Source organism: Hippoglossus stenolepis, chromosome 12 (assembly GCF_022539355.2).
Source record: "Hippoglossus stenolepis isolate QCI-W04-F060 chromosome 12, HSTE1.2, whole genome shotgun sequence".
NCBI classification, from domain to species: Eukaryota; Metazoa; Chordata; class Actinopteri; order Pleuronectiformes; family Pleuronectidae; genus Hippoglossus; species Hippoglossus stenolepis.
In genome coordinates, this window is record NC_061494.1 from 2,791,299 (window position 1) to 2,810,802 (window position 19,504).

The window sequence follows — 19,504 nt, forward strand, 5'->3', positions numbered from 1 at the left end:
TGAGACTGACATCACAGACTTCTTTTAATGAGTTCAATGACAGCCTCTTTCTCAATTCATCGTTTTCCAGAGATTGATATGGTTTAGATGAAATTATTGAGTCAATCAATAAGGAAAGCAAAAATGGAAAGGAATCTCCACAGCCAAACCTCTCAATCAGTAAAGGAATGAGGACGCATCAATAGTCTTTTCATATAAAGACTTTTACACAGCAGGGACGCTTCAAATACTGGACAGTCGCGAAAAAGTGCAAGGAGGAGACCAAAGTCAATAGGAGGTTGACGATACAGTCATTGATGGCTAGTATTGACGCTGTGCTTCGGAGAAGGAGAAGCCGGGAGGTGGAAATGAAAGTTCTGCATTCCAACGCTGAAAAGACTCCATCTGAAAAGGTTCTTGTATTCACAAAACAGCTTTCAGATCTCATCTATGCGCACACGCACCTGGAAGGAATTCAGACATTAGTTCAGGTCCAGTGAAAAAGGTGGCTGTCTCTAAGGCACACAGGGGCATATATGCAGACATTCAGACCAGGGTGTTTTGTTTTCTGTCCTTGATAAGCTGGCAGTCGAACAACCAAGTTAACTGCCACACAAAAAGGGTGTCAGAGGCTTTTATGGCCATCGACTCACTGGAAACCAAACAAGCAGTCATCATCATCAGAGGTCAGCAGCATTGAGGAGAAAACATCGAAGCAGTCAACATCATCAGAGGTCAGCAGGAGGGGAATAAAAGACCGAAGAAGTCAACACCAGCAGTGTTCAACAGCATTGAGGAGAAAAGATCGAAGCAGTCAACATCATCAGAGGTCAGCAGCGGAGGGAAGAAAAGACCTAAGCAGTCAACATCATCAGAGGTCAGCAGCGGAGGGAAGAAAAGACCTAAGCAGTCAACATCATCAGAGGTCAGCAGCGGAGGAAGAAAAGATCGAAGCAGTCAACACCAGCAGTGGTCAGCAGCATTGAGAGAAAGATCGAAGCAGACAACATCATCAGAGGTCAGTAAAGAAAGGAGAACTCAGCATCATCAGACAGGAACTCCAGGGAGAAGATTGTGAGATGCTGGCAGCAGACAGATATAAAATGTATGTCAGTGTTCTCTTGGACCAGCTCATCACACAAATCTATAAGAAGGCAAAGGTGACCCGGACTGATGTCAAGCATAACAGACACAAGTCATCATCTGCTGGAGAGAATATGGGCCGAGGTCAAAGACATTGACTCCAACTCAACCCCAACACAACCTTGACGAGGTCACTTTAAGGAGTTGTGTAAGAAGTGGCCTTGTCCAGAGATGCTATTGGTTTCCCCTTTCTTTAAGAGATCCAGAACTTGAGATATCAATTAGCTCCTCTTTGAAAAGACGCCAGTAAAAAGCCTGGCGTCTTCTCCCTTTCAGAGCAGGCTTTCTTCCTTCTTCCGGAGATAAAGGTGGATGATGTTATTCCGATAGCTTCACTTTCAAATTTAAATATGTTTCTCCAGGTGCTCCTGTTATCCCCACATTTATAAAAATGAATAAAATGTATAAAATGGAATTATTTGCTCTCAGTATTTATTCCACTCAGACTTAAGTCTTGCTGTGGCTTTCTCCAGGTACCTCCCGTTCCCCTCCCATATTTAAAACAATTATTAAAAGATTCAAAATCGAATAATTTGTTCTCAGGAGTTATTCCACTGAGACTAAAGTTTTGCTGTTTTACAAGCTGAAAATTCACTGTTTCACAGGTGCAAGTTTAGTTTCTTTCCTTTAATTCATCAGCCATCAGCACCTTCACCTGAACTTAGCTCCAACAAGCTGTATAAGGCAGAGTAGAGTGACCTCATTATGGCTGGTGATCAAATAGCTTATAGTAAGCATCTAACTGTTGATATTTTCAGAATAAGACAGTTGCTGCTGACTATCACCGTAACGATACAGTATTTGATTTGTGTTTGTCTTCATTTTGAAGGAAATTTGAGATCTCAACTAATTCAATTTTGGAGTTAAATTTCTGCAGGAAGATGGAAATATTACAACTGCAACATATTTTTTATATCTCACTTATGTAAAAAAGCAACAAGAGTTTATATGATTTAATATATAGGATAAGATGTAGAATATCCCTTGTACGTCTGAAGGTCTTCTGGTACAAATTAATACAAAAACATTAGATGTTAGCAGGTGTTAGGGGCCACCAGCGGATGTTAGGGACATAACTTCAGTTGTGCACCTTGAAGGCCATCAAGTGTTTTGACCTTCTGATCAATGATACAGGCCTTCTAACTTGAGGGTACGCTTGAGGATAAAGGTAAATCTGACTGGCTGCTGGGTATTATGGCAGTACTATGAAAGCCATGTGGCTGCTCAGTAGATCGTGACATCATTACCTCTTTAGCCTTTTTAAACTAAACTCTGTACCATTTTTAGAACATAGACAAGATGAGAATATTCTTGTACGTCACCGCAGCAATTAATGCCTATTGCCAGTTGATGTTAGCGGATGTTAGTGACCACCAGCGGATGTTAGGGACATATCTTCAGTTGTGTACCTTAGCGTCATCAGGTGTTTAGGCCTTTAATCACAAGACAACCTCTTTTAAGGCAGGCCCACCAGGTTGATCAGACCTGGGTGCATGTCCCTAGCATGGGGCCCAGTTGCTGATCTTTCCTCCTGATCCAGAGCCATTGGCTGCATGCCGCAGTGTGTGATGTTTCTTTATGGTCCAAGCAGGCTTGTCGATGATCTCCAGATCTTTGTGCAACCTAATGGTGCAGCCAACCTCCACAGGGCAAGCTATTGCTTTCCAGCCACATTGTTGTGCCTCAAATGCAAGGTCTGCATACTACAGCTTCCTTCTCATTTGCTTCATCAACATTATCCACCTAGGGTACTGTCAATTCTAAAAGTAGACGATGCACAGAGTATTAGACCAGATTATCAGGTCAGGTCTTAGGTGGTAGTGACAATATGTGATGGGACTGTAAGTCGCTGCCCATTATCCACCAGATCATCTCCCAGTCTCGACTTGCTCCAACTGACCACTACTGGCCAGTGGAGGAGGCCCTCTTCGCTGTTCCTCTCATGATAAATGTTGTCCTTTAAACTGCATTCGATGTTTTGGATGGCAAGGCATTGGTAGCAGTTCACTTAGTTTCTAGTGTTGCTGCAAGGCATTATCTGGTTGTGTATCAACGTATACCTACCTTAGGAGATATTATTTACAACCAGAGACTAGTGAGGATTTCATGATGTGAAAAACAAAAGAGCCAATGAAATACATCGCTTATTTACATGGAAACATACATTTTATAAGTTTTAGATCTTTTCAGAAAGGCACTTTCCCAACTTTGGTGCTGACACAGATCAGACAGTGACATTCATCACTTCTCCAAATGAAAAATATGTGAATTTTATTCATAATTTATCTAAAGGGACATAGCATGCCCATTTACCACAAGTTGATATGGTTCCGGGGTCTTAATGAAATGTCTGTAACATACTTTGGTCAAAATACAAGGATCATATAAACAGCACCCTTTTACTCCTGTATAAAACAGCCCTCCAGAGAGTGACTCGTTTTGAGTGCCTGTTCCTTTAAATGCTAATGAGCCAGCTCCCCTCCCCTCTCCCCATGATTTTAAACGATATAAATTACATATTTTATATGATATAAATTATCAAATATGCATCCCATACTTGTATTCCCTTGTTGTCCCGGAGTTTTAATTTCCCCTAATCACATAATCAAATGTCCCCTCTGCCCATCCACTACAAGCACACAAGCAGACAGACAGAGAGAGAAAGAGGAGGGGGCCAGAAGACCATCATTACTCCCCCGAACCCCGACATTCAACGGGTACAACAACAAGCTGTGAGCAGATCGCGGGCTGACCCAGCAGCCTGGCGGGGTGTTGACTGAAATGCTCATTCTGCAGACAGCCAGGCGGCTGCGTGCTGGAGAACGGGCGCCGCTGCCCGCATGCCTGGTCCAAAAAATTTCGGGCGTAACTACCAAAAATTCGCGTAACTAATAACCCGCGTAACTACTGTAACCCGGCAACTACTGTAACCCGCGACAGTAGAGCTGAACATCGCGGAAGTCTTCCACACAGCTGGCAGTGTGGAAGACTGCTGCGAGGCAGCGCAGCGCCGTTCTCAAGCGCGCAGCCGCCTGGCTGTTCACACGGACGAGCATTTCTCCGCTGGTCAGCCCCATAGACTGTATATATAAGGTCAGCTCCGCGATTCTGCTTTCTGCGCTTGTTGTTGTACCCGTTGAATGTCGGGGTTCTGGGGTTACAGTAGCGCTGAACACTGCGGAAGTCCTCCACACTGCTGCTGTGTGGCGCTGACACAATTCCAGCTCACGCATCGGAGATGCAGCGGTCGCCCCGAGCAGCTGCTGCAGCCTCCCAGTCCCAACGATCCAGACAAATGCCACATGCGAGTGAATCGCGGGCTGACTACGAGAAATGCTCGCCCGGGTGGTGAACAGCCCGGCTGCGCGCTTGGGAACGGCGCTGCGCTGCCCGGCAGCCCGCCAAGCCTCCGGTGTAAACCCGGAAGTAACGAGTGGGGGACGGGGGCCAAGACCATGTAGGAGACTTCAGTTCCTTGTTACGACACAATACCCAGGAAGCGATCAGCCGCCTACATGACGCTTGGACTTAGAGGAACTATAACAAAACGCCAGTGTTTTTTTTCCCAGAGTTTTTGGGTTGCAGACATGCCAGATACCCACATTAACCTGTAGAAGCACTAACAAAGTGGAATTTGCATGCTATGTCCCCTTTAAGTCATTTGTTTTTCAACTGCAGAACAAATCCCTGACAATGCACAAAGTATTATACAATGGACATGAAGGGTAACGTATTGCATAAGGAACTAAGTGAAGCAGTTTATTAGGTACACCAAGCTAAAACTAATACAATCCAACACCAACAGCCCTAAAACATGTCCTACCTAACCAGTCATGCAAAAAAGTCTCAAGGAGCATTATGAAAAACGCAACAGGAAGCCCGCCATTTTGCATTTAGTGGCCATTTTGGCCATATTCCACATTTTTACTTTGATGTACTTGTCCCAGGGCTTTTATCTGATCAACTTCAAATTGAGATGAGTGTCATCACAACAAGACGGAGATAAAAAATAACCCAAAGATCAATTTTTCGTCACACGGTGTGACCGTGGCATGGCGTCAAAGTTTGATTACATGCCATCAAAACACGAGGTTCTGTATCTCGGACATACATGGTCCAAACTAGACATGTAGGACAAGAGTCCCGGCTTTATGACATCTACACAGAAATCATGACTTAAAATCACAGCGCCCCCTGGTGGAAACAGGAAATGTCTTGTTTTTGGAACGTCTTATACTTCGAGGTATTCCTCCTCACCCACTGCCCGCAGCCATGTCAAACTGTATCAAACGGGTCTCAAGACATTGATCATGAAGGCATAAGATTACTGTGACTTTTCGTCTAACGCCATAATAGTGGCGTGGCGTCAAAGTTCATCAACTTGCCGTGACACACGAAATTGCTGTAACTTCACTGTTCATACTTCATTCACCCTCAAACTACATGTGTGTATCAACAGCCCCCCCCGAAGATATTCATATGGTTTTAAGAAATGGGCTTGGCAAAATAACTGACTAGCGCCCCCTAAAGTGCAGCCCCGGCACTACGATTGGCCGACATCTACAAAAATCGATAGGGACATGTGTCTTTTCAGAACAAACAAATAAGTCTCTTGGATAGATATGCTGGACCAAACAGGAAGCCCGCCATTTTGACTTTAATGGCCATTTTGGCCATTTTTCACATTTTTACTTTGACGAACTTGTCCCAGGGCTTTCATCAGATCAACTTCAACTTCTGGGAATGTCATCTAAACAAGATGGAGATATAAACTGACTCGGTATATTTGATTTCATCACACAGTGTGACCGTGGCGTGGCGTAGCATTTTGATGACACGCCATCAAAACATGAGGTTCTGTATCTCTGACATATTTTGTCCAATCGAGTCCAAACTAGACATGTAAGACAAGAATCCCGGCCTGATGACATCTACACAGAAATCATGGCTTAAAAACACAGCGCCACCTGCTGGCTACAGGAAGTGACATGTTTTATACTTTGATGCACTGCTCCTGGCTGCTTAACAATATAGAGCTCAAATGAGCTGAGAGAAGTCAATGGACCATGGTCAGAATTGTGACATTTCCTCAAACCGTGGCAACATTGCGGTGCGGCGAAGGATCATCCTTCGCCAAAGGACACGATGTTGTCATACTCCAGTGCATAGTCCTATCACTACCAAACTTCTGTCACATGATTAGAGTCCAAGCCTGAACAGCTCTATGTGTCAATATTTCCTCAGTGTCATAGCGCCACCTACTGATTCGCCATGAAAAAGGAAGTACTTTGTAAATCCACCCTGCAGTATCCAACCGGCTCCAAACTACTGACCTATGATCACAATCCTGACCTGAACACATCCATATATTAGTATTAGTTCAGGGTCATAGCGCCACCTACTGATCAGTGTGAAAATGAAGTTGTTGTAACATTGTCCAATTGACACAAAATTGCTCACGCTACATCAGAGCCCCTACTTGAACAGATATATTAGTCTGTACGTAATAATAGTGATTGCGCCACCTACTGGCAACAGGAAGTAAGCTTTGTTTTACAAATATCATTCGATTTACATAAACTTTTCACAGTGTGATGTGCTATTTGATAGCGTGGACCGTAATGAGCAATTAGCAGGAAAGGATCGACATCGCATGACGGACGCAGGAAGTGAAGTGTTTGTCCTTGCCGCAGTGCGCAAAACGCATGCAACGTGGAGACGTGCGCTTGTTCAATGATCGCTCTCTCCACTAACCGCAACAGGCTTCAAAATGCCTGTGCTCGGGCCCGTTAGTGCTACAACGTAGCCCTAGTTAACATTGTGTTTTACTTTGTGTAGATATTAAAAATACAGCAACCCCCCCCCACCAAAAACAAAAACTACGACAGGTAGTAAAGAAGCCCTGTGATGAGTCATACACACAAACATCACACCGTTTAAATGTAACTTTTAAAAAATGTGATTATGAAAACTCATTGAGTTGAGTATGTTTATGAAAACCTGCATTTTATCATGTGTTGTGTTTAAGTGGATTCACTGAAGTTTATTAAAAACGTGTTCTGAATAGTTATCTTACTCTTGTGATCAAAAACATTCATCTGAAGCTGTAAAAAGTTTTCTTATAAACAATAAAAATACAAACTTCCGGTTTAAGCCCCGCCCACTTCCGAGTACGGCTATGGATAATTTAGTTGGTGGAACAGATACAGAAACTGATAATGGTGTAATCACTCATCCCTAATATCCTCACACACGCTCACATCACATGCATCCTGCTTTGGCCAGGGTGGGTCTAACCATTTAGTTTGTTTCTTCCATTTTCCATTTTCTTCTATGTCTCTTTTCTTTGATGGATATTCTGTGTTTAGGACGATTATTGGTGTAGCCATATTGTTGCTGTACTCTTGAGACTTAGTCGACAGTTTTGGATCATAGCTTTAGTTTTAATTTGAGCAACTCTTCATTTAGTTTACAAACTCAGTTTACTGTGGGATAATGTGATTTCACAATGCACTGATAAATGGATTGAAATATGATTTTATGTTGTGTTTTTTATTACACTTACTACAATTTCTATCCATTTTTTTCCTTAGTCGTGAAAACAGGGTTTAAGCAACAGAGTTGAACAATCAAACAACACAGGATGATACCAAGCAAGGACAATACTATGTCTTATTTTCCTAGATCATGGATATAAAAACTCTTTCAGCATTATATTTGTGGTTTATAATGTGTATCAGCTGATTGTATCACACCTAAGTGTAATTGCAGCTCCACAGGCAGCTGCAAACAGAATCTCATGCAGGCTCACAGAAACTTGAAGGAGCAAGAAAGGGGGATATGCCACGCCCCTAAAACCATTTTCTTTCTCTCAGTCTAGTTTTAGACAGCAACGACTGCACATCTCTCCGTATCACCAATGAACCACGCCCTAGTCACTGACACGCAATGACCCACAGCATAATCTCTCCAAATTTATAACACAATTTCTTCAGATTCACATAAAAATGCAATTGACTTCACTAAATACAGATATGAAAAGGACACAATTGCTCTGCCGACCAACCTTTAATTATAAAGCTGCATCAGCATGCACACTGACTTTTTCCCATGGCACAGACACAGTTCAGATGCAGTCAGGCCTTATCTCATTCGGCCATTCCTCGGCTTCCAGGCTTGAAGCAGCTGCAGTTTCCCGTCTTATTCTCGTGTGCCACCCTTGGCTTGGCCCTTTGCGCTGCCCTCTTGGCATAAACCCTTAGGTCTACTCAACTCTACTCATACATTTTATTAGGTCGGATTAACTTCACAAGACTCCGGAGTCAAATTTGCTAACGGAGTTCAATTCATTTTTTTTAATTTATTTTATATTTATTTATTTGGGGTCTCTTCCCCCATTTTGGGGACTAGTTTGTGTGAGGGCCCCCCCCTGCAAGCCTCTCTCCGTTATCAATCAATTCATTATCACATTGCACAAAGGCTTAAGGTTCTGTGATGGAAATTCATCTTGAGATTTGAAATAATGAAATTCTCAGACTGGAGTTGCCTTTGAGTCTTTATAATAGTAAGCTCTGCAGAGGTTACACAACAAGCACGGGTGCTCAAAATGGAACTGGCCGCAAGTTCACAAAAGCCAGAACTTATACAAAGAGGCGTTTCATAAAACATAATATGAAAAAAGACATGAGATCATCTGTGTCTGTCCGTCCGCTGTAGCAGTTGGAAGAAAAACATCACCAAATAAGGGCATGCACCCTGTTGATCAAGGTCATAGCAGTGAGACACCACCAAATAAGGGTTCCATCCTGTCAGGTAGACAGTATCACAGCAGTTAGACACCTGGTCAGGGGAATTTCCAATACCTTAGACACTGGTCAGTTGAATTTTCCACTACACTTCCCCCTTTGATCATCAATAAAAATATGATCACTAACGAAAAATAATCAAGAAACATCATAATCAACATCATAATCATAGAAGAATATCGACGAGTCTTCAACCCACGCACTTTGCGTACGTACAGGGTCACATCCACCATGGAGAGGTTCTAGAACATCGATGCATGGCAGGGAGGTGCAATAGGTAGCCGCTGCTGTTTTTGTGGAAAGAAAAAAAAGTTCTTTTCCTGTGATTGAGCAAGCATTCGAAATGAAAAATGGAAGGAAATCAGGTCAAACAACATCATCATCTCATTAACCATTATCAATTTTTAACTTACTGTATTGATTGGCAAAAGTAACTCATATTAAAATGTAATAAAACGTTAAATGTCAACATACAGTATATCTAAGGTTGAAAATATCCAGTAAAAACTTTTTAAATTCTTGCTTGGAAGTAAAATTGATTCAGTATGTACAAAGTTGATAGAGTAACTCACATCAACCTTAAAAATTCACAGAGATTCAAATTAAAGCATCATAAAATATGAAGTTGAAAGGATAATTGCAGTAGCTGTTTTTGTCTAGTGAAATCACTAAGAAACACATAAGCAATCTGGGGGGAGAAAATAACATAAAAAACCTAAAATTGAGTATCGTCATCAGAACCATCTGTGCTGTCAATGTCCAGTTAGGGAGGGATGGGGAATAAGTTACGGATCAAGGGGATCTGAATCACTTCTCTTGTGTCTAGTCAAATTTGCATGCGCTGGATGGTTCTGAGAGGACACCGTAGGAAAAGACAGTTCGTTAGATCATCAGAGACTTTTACAGGAGTGCATCTAGACAGAATAATGTGCAAAACAATAATAGAGGAGATCATGAGTAACACGTAGAGCCTCTCAGGCCACACAACCCTGGATGTGTGGCACTCTCGGTGCTTCTCAACCTGTGGAAGTATCAGTGTGTGTGCTTTGAGTTGAAGGCGTCAGCTGGTCAGATGGAGCTGGTACTCATTTGCAGTGGCTGGCGTGGATCCAGGTGGCTCTTTCAGCAACTTTCACTGCTGTGTGGGTTGTGAGCAGTACCTGGTAGGGCCCTTGCCACCTGTTTCCTGATGTCTGAAAGAGAAGAAGTCAGGTTAGAGCAATAGGACAACATATCATGATCACACAAGTCTGTGGATGGAAGCGGAGAAGACGGAGGATCCACACCAATGTGGGGTTCGTTTTCTCATCCTCATGTACATCAGCACCAGAGGCAGGACTTTTGTCGATGCAAGACCTGTACCTTCACAGCACTTTGCAAGTTTAGTTTTGAGTGTGCCGTTCTCTCGTTCCACAGTTCCACCACTGGCTGGATGATATGCAGTGTGTTCGCACATCCATAGTTAGATGAGAACCGAGTTGTTTGACAGCTTTGTTTACGAAGTGTCTGCCGTTGTCACTGGAAATTCTGCTAGGAATTCCCCATCGTGGAATAATGTCTCTTAACAATGCAAAATGGCAGACAGAAGATCTGTGATGAGACCGTGGTGTGCTATCTTTTTACCAGAAGATGTGAGGAAGTTTCTGTCTTGCCAAAGGGCGCCAAAATCATGAGTTACACCGAACGCATATCTGGAGTCAGTGTAGACTGTGAGTGTTTTACCAGTAGCCAATTTGCATGCTTCCATGAGTGCGATGAGCTCTACTGCCTGGGCTGAGAGGTGATGAGGAAGAGAACTCGAGAGGAGCACTTCGTTATCTGAACAAACAGAAAAACCAACACAGTTAGTACCAGAGACAGGGTCACGTGAGGCGGACCCATCGACATACAGAATCAAGTCAGAGTTAGAAAGAGGTTCGTCAGAGAGGTCAGGTCGTGGGGAACACTGGACTTGAAGTTCAGCCACACAGTTGTGTTCTTCCCTGTCATCCGGAAGCGGAAGAAGTGTGGCTGGGTTCAAAGTTGAACAGCGTTTCACTGTGATGTTGGGCATGTCAAGAAGAACAGTGTGATACCTCAACCAGCGAGCAGCAGAGAGATGTGAGGTCTTCTGTTCTGTAAGAATGAGAGACACAGCATGAGGAACAAGGAGTGTCAAGTCAGAGTAACCTACTATGTCTCGTGAGGCTTTTTTCACAGGCGGCCACTGCACGCAAACAACGTGGAAGGCCAGCTGCCACCGGATGAAGTTCGGCGGAGAAGTAGGCGACAGGGCGATATTTGTCACCATGAGACTGAAGGAAGACGGAAGTCATGCAGCGGTCTCTCTCATCCACAGCCTGAACAAAAGGTTTGTCAGGGTTAGGGAGAGCAAGAGTGGGAGATTGCTGCAGCGTCTTCTTCAGTGTGACAAATGCCTTGTCTGCCTCTGGAGTCCAAACCACACGTTCGTGAGGAGTGAGTGATTTGCCATGGTACAGAGCACCTAAGGGGCTTCAAGAAGAGCAAAGTCAGGAATGAACGTTCTATGATGAATGACATGAGTTGTCAAGGGTTTAGGCATGTTAACAATAGCTTCTACTCTCTTATCAGACAGGGATTTGCCATCTTTGGTGACGACATGTCCCAGAAACGTGACAGTTTGTTGTACAAACTGTAGTTTGCTGAGGCTGACTTTATGGCCCTCACGAGCCAGATGTCTCAGCAAAGCGATCGTATTTGTTTCACATTGCTCCTGTGTGGGACTGGCAATTAGTAGATCATCAACATACTGCAAGAGAGCTGAACCCGGAATGAGGATGAGGGGTTCAAGACTGTTCCTGAGAGCCTGATTGTATAATGATGGAGATTCACAGTAGCCTTGACATAGGCGTGTGAAAGTGTAGGCCTTGTTTTCAAAATTAAAAACTAACCAGTACTGGCTGTCCCTGTGGACAGGAACACAAAAAAAACGTTGGTTAAGTCTACAACCGAAAACCACGCTGCATTAGACGGAATTTGGGAAAGCAGCGTATATGGGTTGGGAACAATAGGCGATCGAGAAATTACAGCATCATTCACAGCCTTCAGATCCTGCACAAACCGCTACACAGTAGGTTGACCTTTGTCTCTGATCTTCTTAACTAGGAACAGTGGAGTGCGGACCGGTGAATCAGGGCAGGGGACAATTACACCAGCCTGCAAAAAGGATTCAAAAACAGGACATATCCCCTCCACTGCTCCCTTTCTGAGTGGATATTGTTGTATACATGGCCTATAATCAGATTTTGGAGTGATTTTGCCCACATTATATTTGTCCTTTGCCCACAGTGTTTCAGGCAGATCTGAAAGTAAAGGAGAAAACATCAGAGGGGCTGGACAACATTGCATAAGAATGAAGGTGATTTTCAGTCACAACAAATGAGCGTGTGGCTGGAGAACAGTTGGAGCTGGAGACATTTTTGGATCAAATGCACTCAGACTGGGTGAATACATTACATCAGGCGTGGTTGTGGGTTGCCAATCAACGGCAGCCTGGCATGATCTGACAAATGGGCCTAAGTCTTGCCACTGGTCATCATGAGACAGAGGAAGCTGCACTTCTGGAACCAGACCAAAAATATTGGACACTTTCAGAAAATCATCAGGAAAAGGCAAAAACAGAGATTCATAAACGTGATCTGCTGTGTCTGTCACATGTGAAGTGCAATGCAGTGAATCAGTGTGCATAAAATCAGAAAAAAGGGGTGTCGAGAGAGTGTGACGTGGAGAGCAGATCAGTGGAGACATTTATAGGAAGTTGCCACTGATATACAAACAGCTGCTCATGTTTGGTCTGTGACATTGTGAAGGGGGGTGAAGAAGAATTGTGAGTAACCGTCACTCCATCAGGGGAGGATACTAAATTGAGGCCCAACACCATCATCAAATCTCTTTCTAATAGATTAATTGGGCAACAGGGAGACAGCGGAAAATCATGTTCAAACCTTATGGGATGTTTGTCAAACTGAGCGGCGCATTTTAGAGGTTTTGTGAAATTTTCTTTTACATTGGCACCACTGGCACCTTGAGAGAATATAAAGCGACCACCCATCTCAGGAGATGTAGGCAAATCTGACATCCTAACCACAGAATAACCTGCACCAGAGTCGACCATGAAATTAAGTTTGTGACCGTTAACACGCAGTTCGAGTTGAGGCATTTTCTTAAAAGAATCATTATTGTACTTAACATAAGAACCACAAAGTTGTGTTTGCTCTGGTGTGTGTGTGTGTGCGGTTAGTTTAGCAAGCGATTTCTTGCGAGGAAACGTGTGAGGAAATCTCCTACGGTTTCGCCTGGTTGTTGTTTGCACCCCGTTATTTTGGACATGTCAATTTTATTGGGGAAGGTGGCCCTCAGGGCGTTGAGGAGTGTGTTGAGAGCGTTGACGTATACTGCATTAACCGCATCATCCCAGTCTGGTGAAGTCAGACGGAGGTCCCACAGTGCGGACATATCTTTGCAAAGTCAGTGGGGCCTAAAGATGAGGAAGAGGTGGCGTCATCATTCAGTCCTCCCGCTGCCCTGTCTCCATAGACTGGGAGAGTGGTGGGTGGAGTCTGAGATGGGCCTGATCATTGATTGGTGGAGTCTGGTCTCTGCACATCATCATGGAGGAGGGTTTTGTCGTAGGTGAGGAGGAAGGCAGGCGTCGAGGAGAGGACTGCCACACCCTGTAATGGAGAATACAGAGATCTATATGATTTCTTTTCAACTTTCTCAGTTTCCTTCTTATCAACCTTAGCCATCTGTTTAAATGTTTGTTTTCTGTCCCTACACTCTGCCTCTTTTTCCCACATTTCAAGACACTTTCTTATTATCTTCTGTCTTTCCACATTGCGACCTTGATTTATTTATTTTAATTTTTTTTTAATTTTTAAAAAATTTTTTAAATTTTTTTAAGAAGGTCCGGAACCCAAGTTATTTCGGCCCTCTCTTCTCTTAACTGTTGGAGGTAGAGGCAGAAGATTTTCTCTCCTGGGTGATAAGCCACCGAAGACTTCTCGGGTCCAGACGATCTTTCAAGGGATCCTGTTCGTGACGCCAAGTTTGTGATGGAAATTCATCTTGAGATTTGAAATAATGAAATTCTCAGACTGGAGTTGCCTTTGAGTCTTTATAATAGTAAGCTCTGCAGAGGTTACACAACAAGCACGGGTGCTCAAAATGGAACTGGCCGCAAGTTCACAAAAGCCAGAACTTATACAAAGAGGCGTTTCATAAAACATAATATGATAAAAGACATGAAAGACATGAGATCATCTGTGTCTGTCCGTCCGCTGTAGCAGTTGGAAGAAAAACATCACCAAATAAGGGCATGCACCCTGTTGATCAAGGTCATAGCAGTGAGACACCGCCAAATAAGGGTTCCATCCTGTCAGGTAGACAGTATCACAGCAGTTAGACACCTGGTCAGGGGAATTTCCAATACCTTAGACACTGGTCAGTTGAATTTTCCACTACAGTTCTTTTCTTGAGAGTGTTAGATGCTACTTACTGCTCTTGGGTCTGGATGAGACTGTAAATTTTAAAATGGCAAGAATTTTCTTACCTTTATGCAGCAGCTTTACAGCGTCGACCCAGCCCAAGATGCAGTTTGCAGGCGTCCCTCTACCATGACTGGACCTGCTCCTGTGTGTGTGTGTGTGTGTGTGTGTGTGTGTGTGTGTGTGTGTGTGTGTTTCCTTTTCATGGAAGTCCTTACTGGAAGTGTGCCTACTTAGACATGTTCTTTGGGCTGGATAACGATACAAGTGGGAATTGGCTTTCTCATATTTCTGCCAAGTTCGTTCAAAACGAGTTGTACAACATCATCGTCTGATTAGACAGCACTTGACCATTCCTCTCAGTGTTGGCTGTGATCGAGCGTCATAGGAAAGCCATCAGTGTGCGTCAGTTCTGTGGAACCTGGGACACACACACCTCTCCCCTGCAGGTTTCGCCGTCCTGCTCTCACCTGAGCCGTCATGGATCTAATGGAGTAGGGAAACGTGAGCTGTGGAGTTAAAAACTGTAGCACGCCAGGCTTCCAGGAAAACTGCTCCAACCAAGACTGCCAGGAGGAGGAAACAATGTCTGTATTGATCTGGATTGGTGGGTACAAAACAATGGTGATGATACTGTAGACGATTTTAAAATGATACAGCCAGCTACTGTTATTATTATTAGTTATAAAAAAACAACTTCAACCTATATCTGAAGGACAGAAAACTCAAATATTTTCCTCTTATAACTAATTAAACAATTTATTAAATTATTACAAAGACAAACTGAGAGTTGAGATGATTCTACAGTAAATACAAAGCAGCTGCTTAGCTTAGCTTAGCATAAAGACAGGTTTATCCTCTTAGCCTGATTCTGTCAATAATCAATAAACAGATCCTCCTCCCAGCACCTTTAAATATCACCAATTAAAACGTTATATATTGTTATATAAACACATGCACACAAGCATTTGCATAGATTTAAAATCACACCACATATTAAACTGCCCAGTTGCTCCCGTCTGTTTCCAGTGAACATGATGAATTACCTCTGCAATATTTTAACTGAAACTGTAAAAACAATCTGGAAAATGAATAAAAGTGCTCGAGGAAAAGTGAGAGTTATAAAATGAATAGCAAATATATGTGTGTGTGTGTGTGTGTTTAGATTTAGATATACAGTACATTTTATTAAAATTAATTAGCAGAACTTGGCCAGAAAGCTTCAGCAGAATGATGCAAATGAATTTTCTAAGGAAGTTAAAGTTATAAATAACAGTAAAATATTCCTCCCATCTTATATTGATATGATCACTGGGGCTGAAAATGTTGCTGAGCTATGGAGAAAACATTTAGAGGATATTTTTACCTGACTCAATGTTGTTTCTTATATTTTTATACTAGTCTTTCATAGTAGTTTAGGAAAAAACAGAAAAAACATCTTCTTGTGCCAGTAATCATGAGAACTAATTATTTCTGTGAATGTTTTTTACCATTTTCCATTGTGGACTGAACATGTGTAAATTTGTGATTCTAATGAAAATCAATCGTCAATATTTCATTTTCTAGTGTGTGGGACCGTGATTGTGGTTCCACTGATAATCTTCGGCCTTCTTGGAAACACACTGACCCTTCTGGTGGTTTGGCTTCGCCCAAACATGAGAAGCTCCGCCTATCTCTACCTGAGCAGCATGGCTGTTAGTGACCTGCTGTTCCTCCTGCTGCTGCCTCTGGATCTATATAAGGTGCCCTCACATATATCCTATAATACTTATATACTTATACACCTTTTTGTGTCAGTTCACTGTGATTTGACCAGATACTCATGGTTTGGCTGAACGTGCACTAAACGGATTGTGTCTCTTCCAGCTCTGGACAGGCTGGAAGTTAGGAGTCTGCGTCTGTAAGCTGACCATGTTCCTGTCTAAGTGCTGCACCTTCTGCACCATCCTCCACATCACCTTTCTCTCCCTGGAGAGGTACCTGGTTGTCTGCTGGCCAATCACCTCCAAGACGCTGGTGACACGTCGCAGAACCAGGGCTCTGATTGGCTGCCTCTGGCTGGGAGCGGCTGTCAGTGCAGCACCATTTTTGGTCATGATGGAAGTGGATCATAAGGGAAAAGAGGTTGAAAATGAAGTGTGCAGAGAATCAGAATCCTCATTATCCTCAGGCCTCATGTTGGCCATGATAATTCTCTTCAACCTGTATGTCCTGGTAACCCTGTGCATCCTGGGACTGGTCTACATCCTGATTGGACGGACTCTGAGGCTCCGTCCACAAAGCAGCCGTAAAGACAAGAGTCACGGACACACAGTCAAGATGCTGGGTGAGAAACACAATCCAACACACACACCCTTAGGTTCTGAATTTAGCTTTACTAAATACAACTGACAAAGGCGGACGAACAGATTTAATACTTTGTCTTCATCTCGGCTTGCACATCTGGAGTCAGAGTCAGAACTGTATCATCCAATAGAAAATCAAAACTAAACTTACCAGAAAAAGAACTCACTAGTTTTATAAGAACCAAATAAAATGATATAAACCATCATTGAGAATATATTTGACGTGTATTTTGACTTTTTAGTTTGGTCCATGTCCCACCTGTAACCATCAAGGAGGCAGGCAAAGTTTAGGACCTGCAGCCAGCCACCAGGGGGCAATCGAGATGCTTCGGCTTCACTTTTGGGGAGCAGTCATGTCGTCCATCTTTATTTCCAGCTGTGTGTCAATTTAGGGGCTGCATCACAGCGACACGAGTAGAAAGGCTCCTACAGATGCTTCCTTTCATACCAGAGAAAGCTCTGATGAGTGAATCCTTCCAGGTCCAACATGTCCCAGGACTCATTGCACTTTGGTGACGAACCGTATCAACTCAACTAATGGCTCACATGTTAAAAAACCAAGGGGCATTAAGCTTTCTGTCGTGTCCAACTTAAGGACAGGACAAGCTTCTCCTCTGTGGACCAGACGGTCTCATTTTGTTTCAGCCTTCACAGTGTACCTGACCGTGGAAGGAGGTGGGTTGAGGAGATCGTGTCCTCTGAAGGTTGCAGCCCCTGAACTGAGACACAGCTCTCTTGTTTAACAGTGTGAGAAATGTATTCTATCACCTGCAGATATTGAGGATTCTCATGTCCACTTCCTGTGTCCTTCTCCTCATGTCCATCAGGAGTGATCTTCTTGGCCTTCGTCCTGTGCTGGCTGCCCTACATCGTCCGTCTGACCACGAGCTATGGTTCTCAGAGATCCGGTCCTAACAGTACAGACTTTTCTTTTTACCTGGTCACCGGGATCCTCTCCCGCCTCAGTGCTGCCATCAACCCTCTGGTGTACCACCTGATGTCCGCCAGGTACAGATACGCTGTGCGTAGCCTCGTGCACACGCACTGTCTCACACCGTCTCACTGACTGAGCACAACGCTCTCATCAGGACACTCCACAACCACTTTGTAAATATATAGGCACACGTAACAACAGCAGAAACACAAGGTAGCTGTGATGATCACTGGTGGTTCTGCAACGACCATATTAACAAACTGAATTCAGCTGCTTTCAGACCTGCACTGAACTAAGATATCATGAGCTTTGACTGTAGGAGCAGCTAACCCTCTGCTAACACACAGCTAACCCTGCTAACACAGCTAACACACAGCTAACCCAGCTAGCAGCAGGTATTTACACATTTTCTCTGACAGTAATATTCAGACGTTTCCGCAATCTACTCAGGGTGAGCGAAGACCCCCCACCTAGCCTCCGATTGGTTAGTTTAAGGCAAGTCCAGTGATGATTGGTCGGAGTTTGGGGAATGAAAATAAAATAAGCCAATCAGAGGTTGGGTAGGGGCGGGTTTTGTCTTAACTGGGGTGTAAAAAATAAAATACTTCTGCAAAGATGAAACCAAACAATCGACCTCCTTTAATAGAAAAGAAATAAAAACCTTCAATCTTTTACCCAATTAAACATGTTGATAATATTTTAGAAGAAAAATAATACATTTAAATAATAATTTATTTCCTCTCAGTTTGTGTTTTTTCATGTTAAACTTTGTTAATAACTCCTGGTGATGTATTTACAGAGTCATGTTAGTTTATGTGTGAACTTTATATTGTTTTTAAATAAAGATTATTTAAAGAAAACTGTGTGTGGTCCATGTGGTGTCAGAATAATATAATATCTCTATATATTAGAGACAAAGTTTCCTATTTTTTTATTTTTTATATTTTAACTTGCACACTTACACCACATTGACTTCCTTGTATGTGTAAACCTGTTTGGAAACAAAACCTGATGCAAATGACATGTTAACTCCTGTTGTCAACGACTGACACGGAAAGAGGAAGGTAGAAGGGTGAGAGGGTTCAGGACAAACGTCCCCTCATCCCTCTTTTCTTTGTGTAATCATTTGTCTGCTGGTTCAGACGTTTGTCTTCGTTCTTCACCTTCACTCTCTCCAGCTGCTCCACTTTTCTCCTCCACCTCGCAACACTCTCCAGCTCATTCTCCGTCTCACTCAGCTTGTCCAGGTATGATTCTGTGGAAGCTAGTCTCTTCTTTGTTTCTGTCTTAATCAACTCGTCCTTGTGTCTCACGTCCTCCTCCAGCTTCATCTGGTCACTTTTCAGTTGGTGAACTTGCTCCTTCAGAGACGTGTGTCCTCTGTTGACGGCCTCCACCTTCCTGCAGCTCAGTCCCTCAGTTGGAGTCGTCTCCTGCTGCAGCTTCACCTCCAGCGTCTCTGCCCGACTCTTCTTCAGCTCCTTTTCTTTTGCAGTGAGCGCGGCCAGGCAGTCGATGGAGGCGTTGGGACGAGATCTCCTTTTCTTTTCTGCGTCAGTGATTTAAACATGTAAGAATAGTGAGGAAGGTCTGATTAAAGCTTTGATAGGTTGACATTGACTGTGTTGATATTGAATATGTGTGCATCCATGTGTGTAGAACAGCTCTTAGTGTGAATATGTGCAGTACATGTGTTTATTCAGAGTTCACAGTGTGATACATGCATGTTTATGTGGTTCTAAATATGTTCCTGTGTGTTTTTTCTGTTGCTCTGATTAGACAGCACTTGAC

At 43.2% G+C, this 19,504-nt stretch overlaps 1 protein-coding gene across 1 annotated transcript in view; it reads left to right on the top strand.

Moving 5' to 3' along the window:
- The window catches only part of LOC118119125 (growth hormone secretagogue receptor type 1-like), a 40,273-nt gene extending 22,428 nt beyond the window's left edge, over window positions 1-17,845 (top strand). Inside the window, exons 2-5 of the mRNA XM_047342383.1 lie at window positions 16,001-16,176; window positions 16,301-16,760; window positions 17,425-17,454; window positions 17,607-17,845. Coding sequence (XP_047198339.1) covers window positions 16,001-16,176; window positions 16,301-16,760; window positions 17,425-17,454; window positions 17,607-17,845 — 905 coding nt within the window. The remainder of the gene's footprint in view (window positions 1-16,000; window positions 16,177-16,300; window positions 16,761-17,424; window positions 17,455-17,606) is intronic.
- The last annotated feature ends 1,659 nt before the right edge of the window (window positions 17,846-19,504 follow it).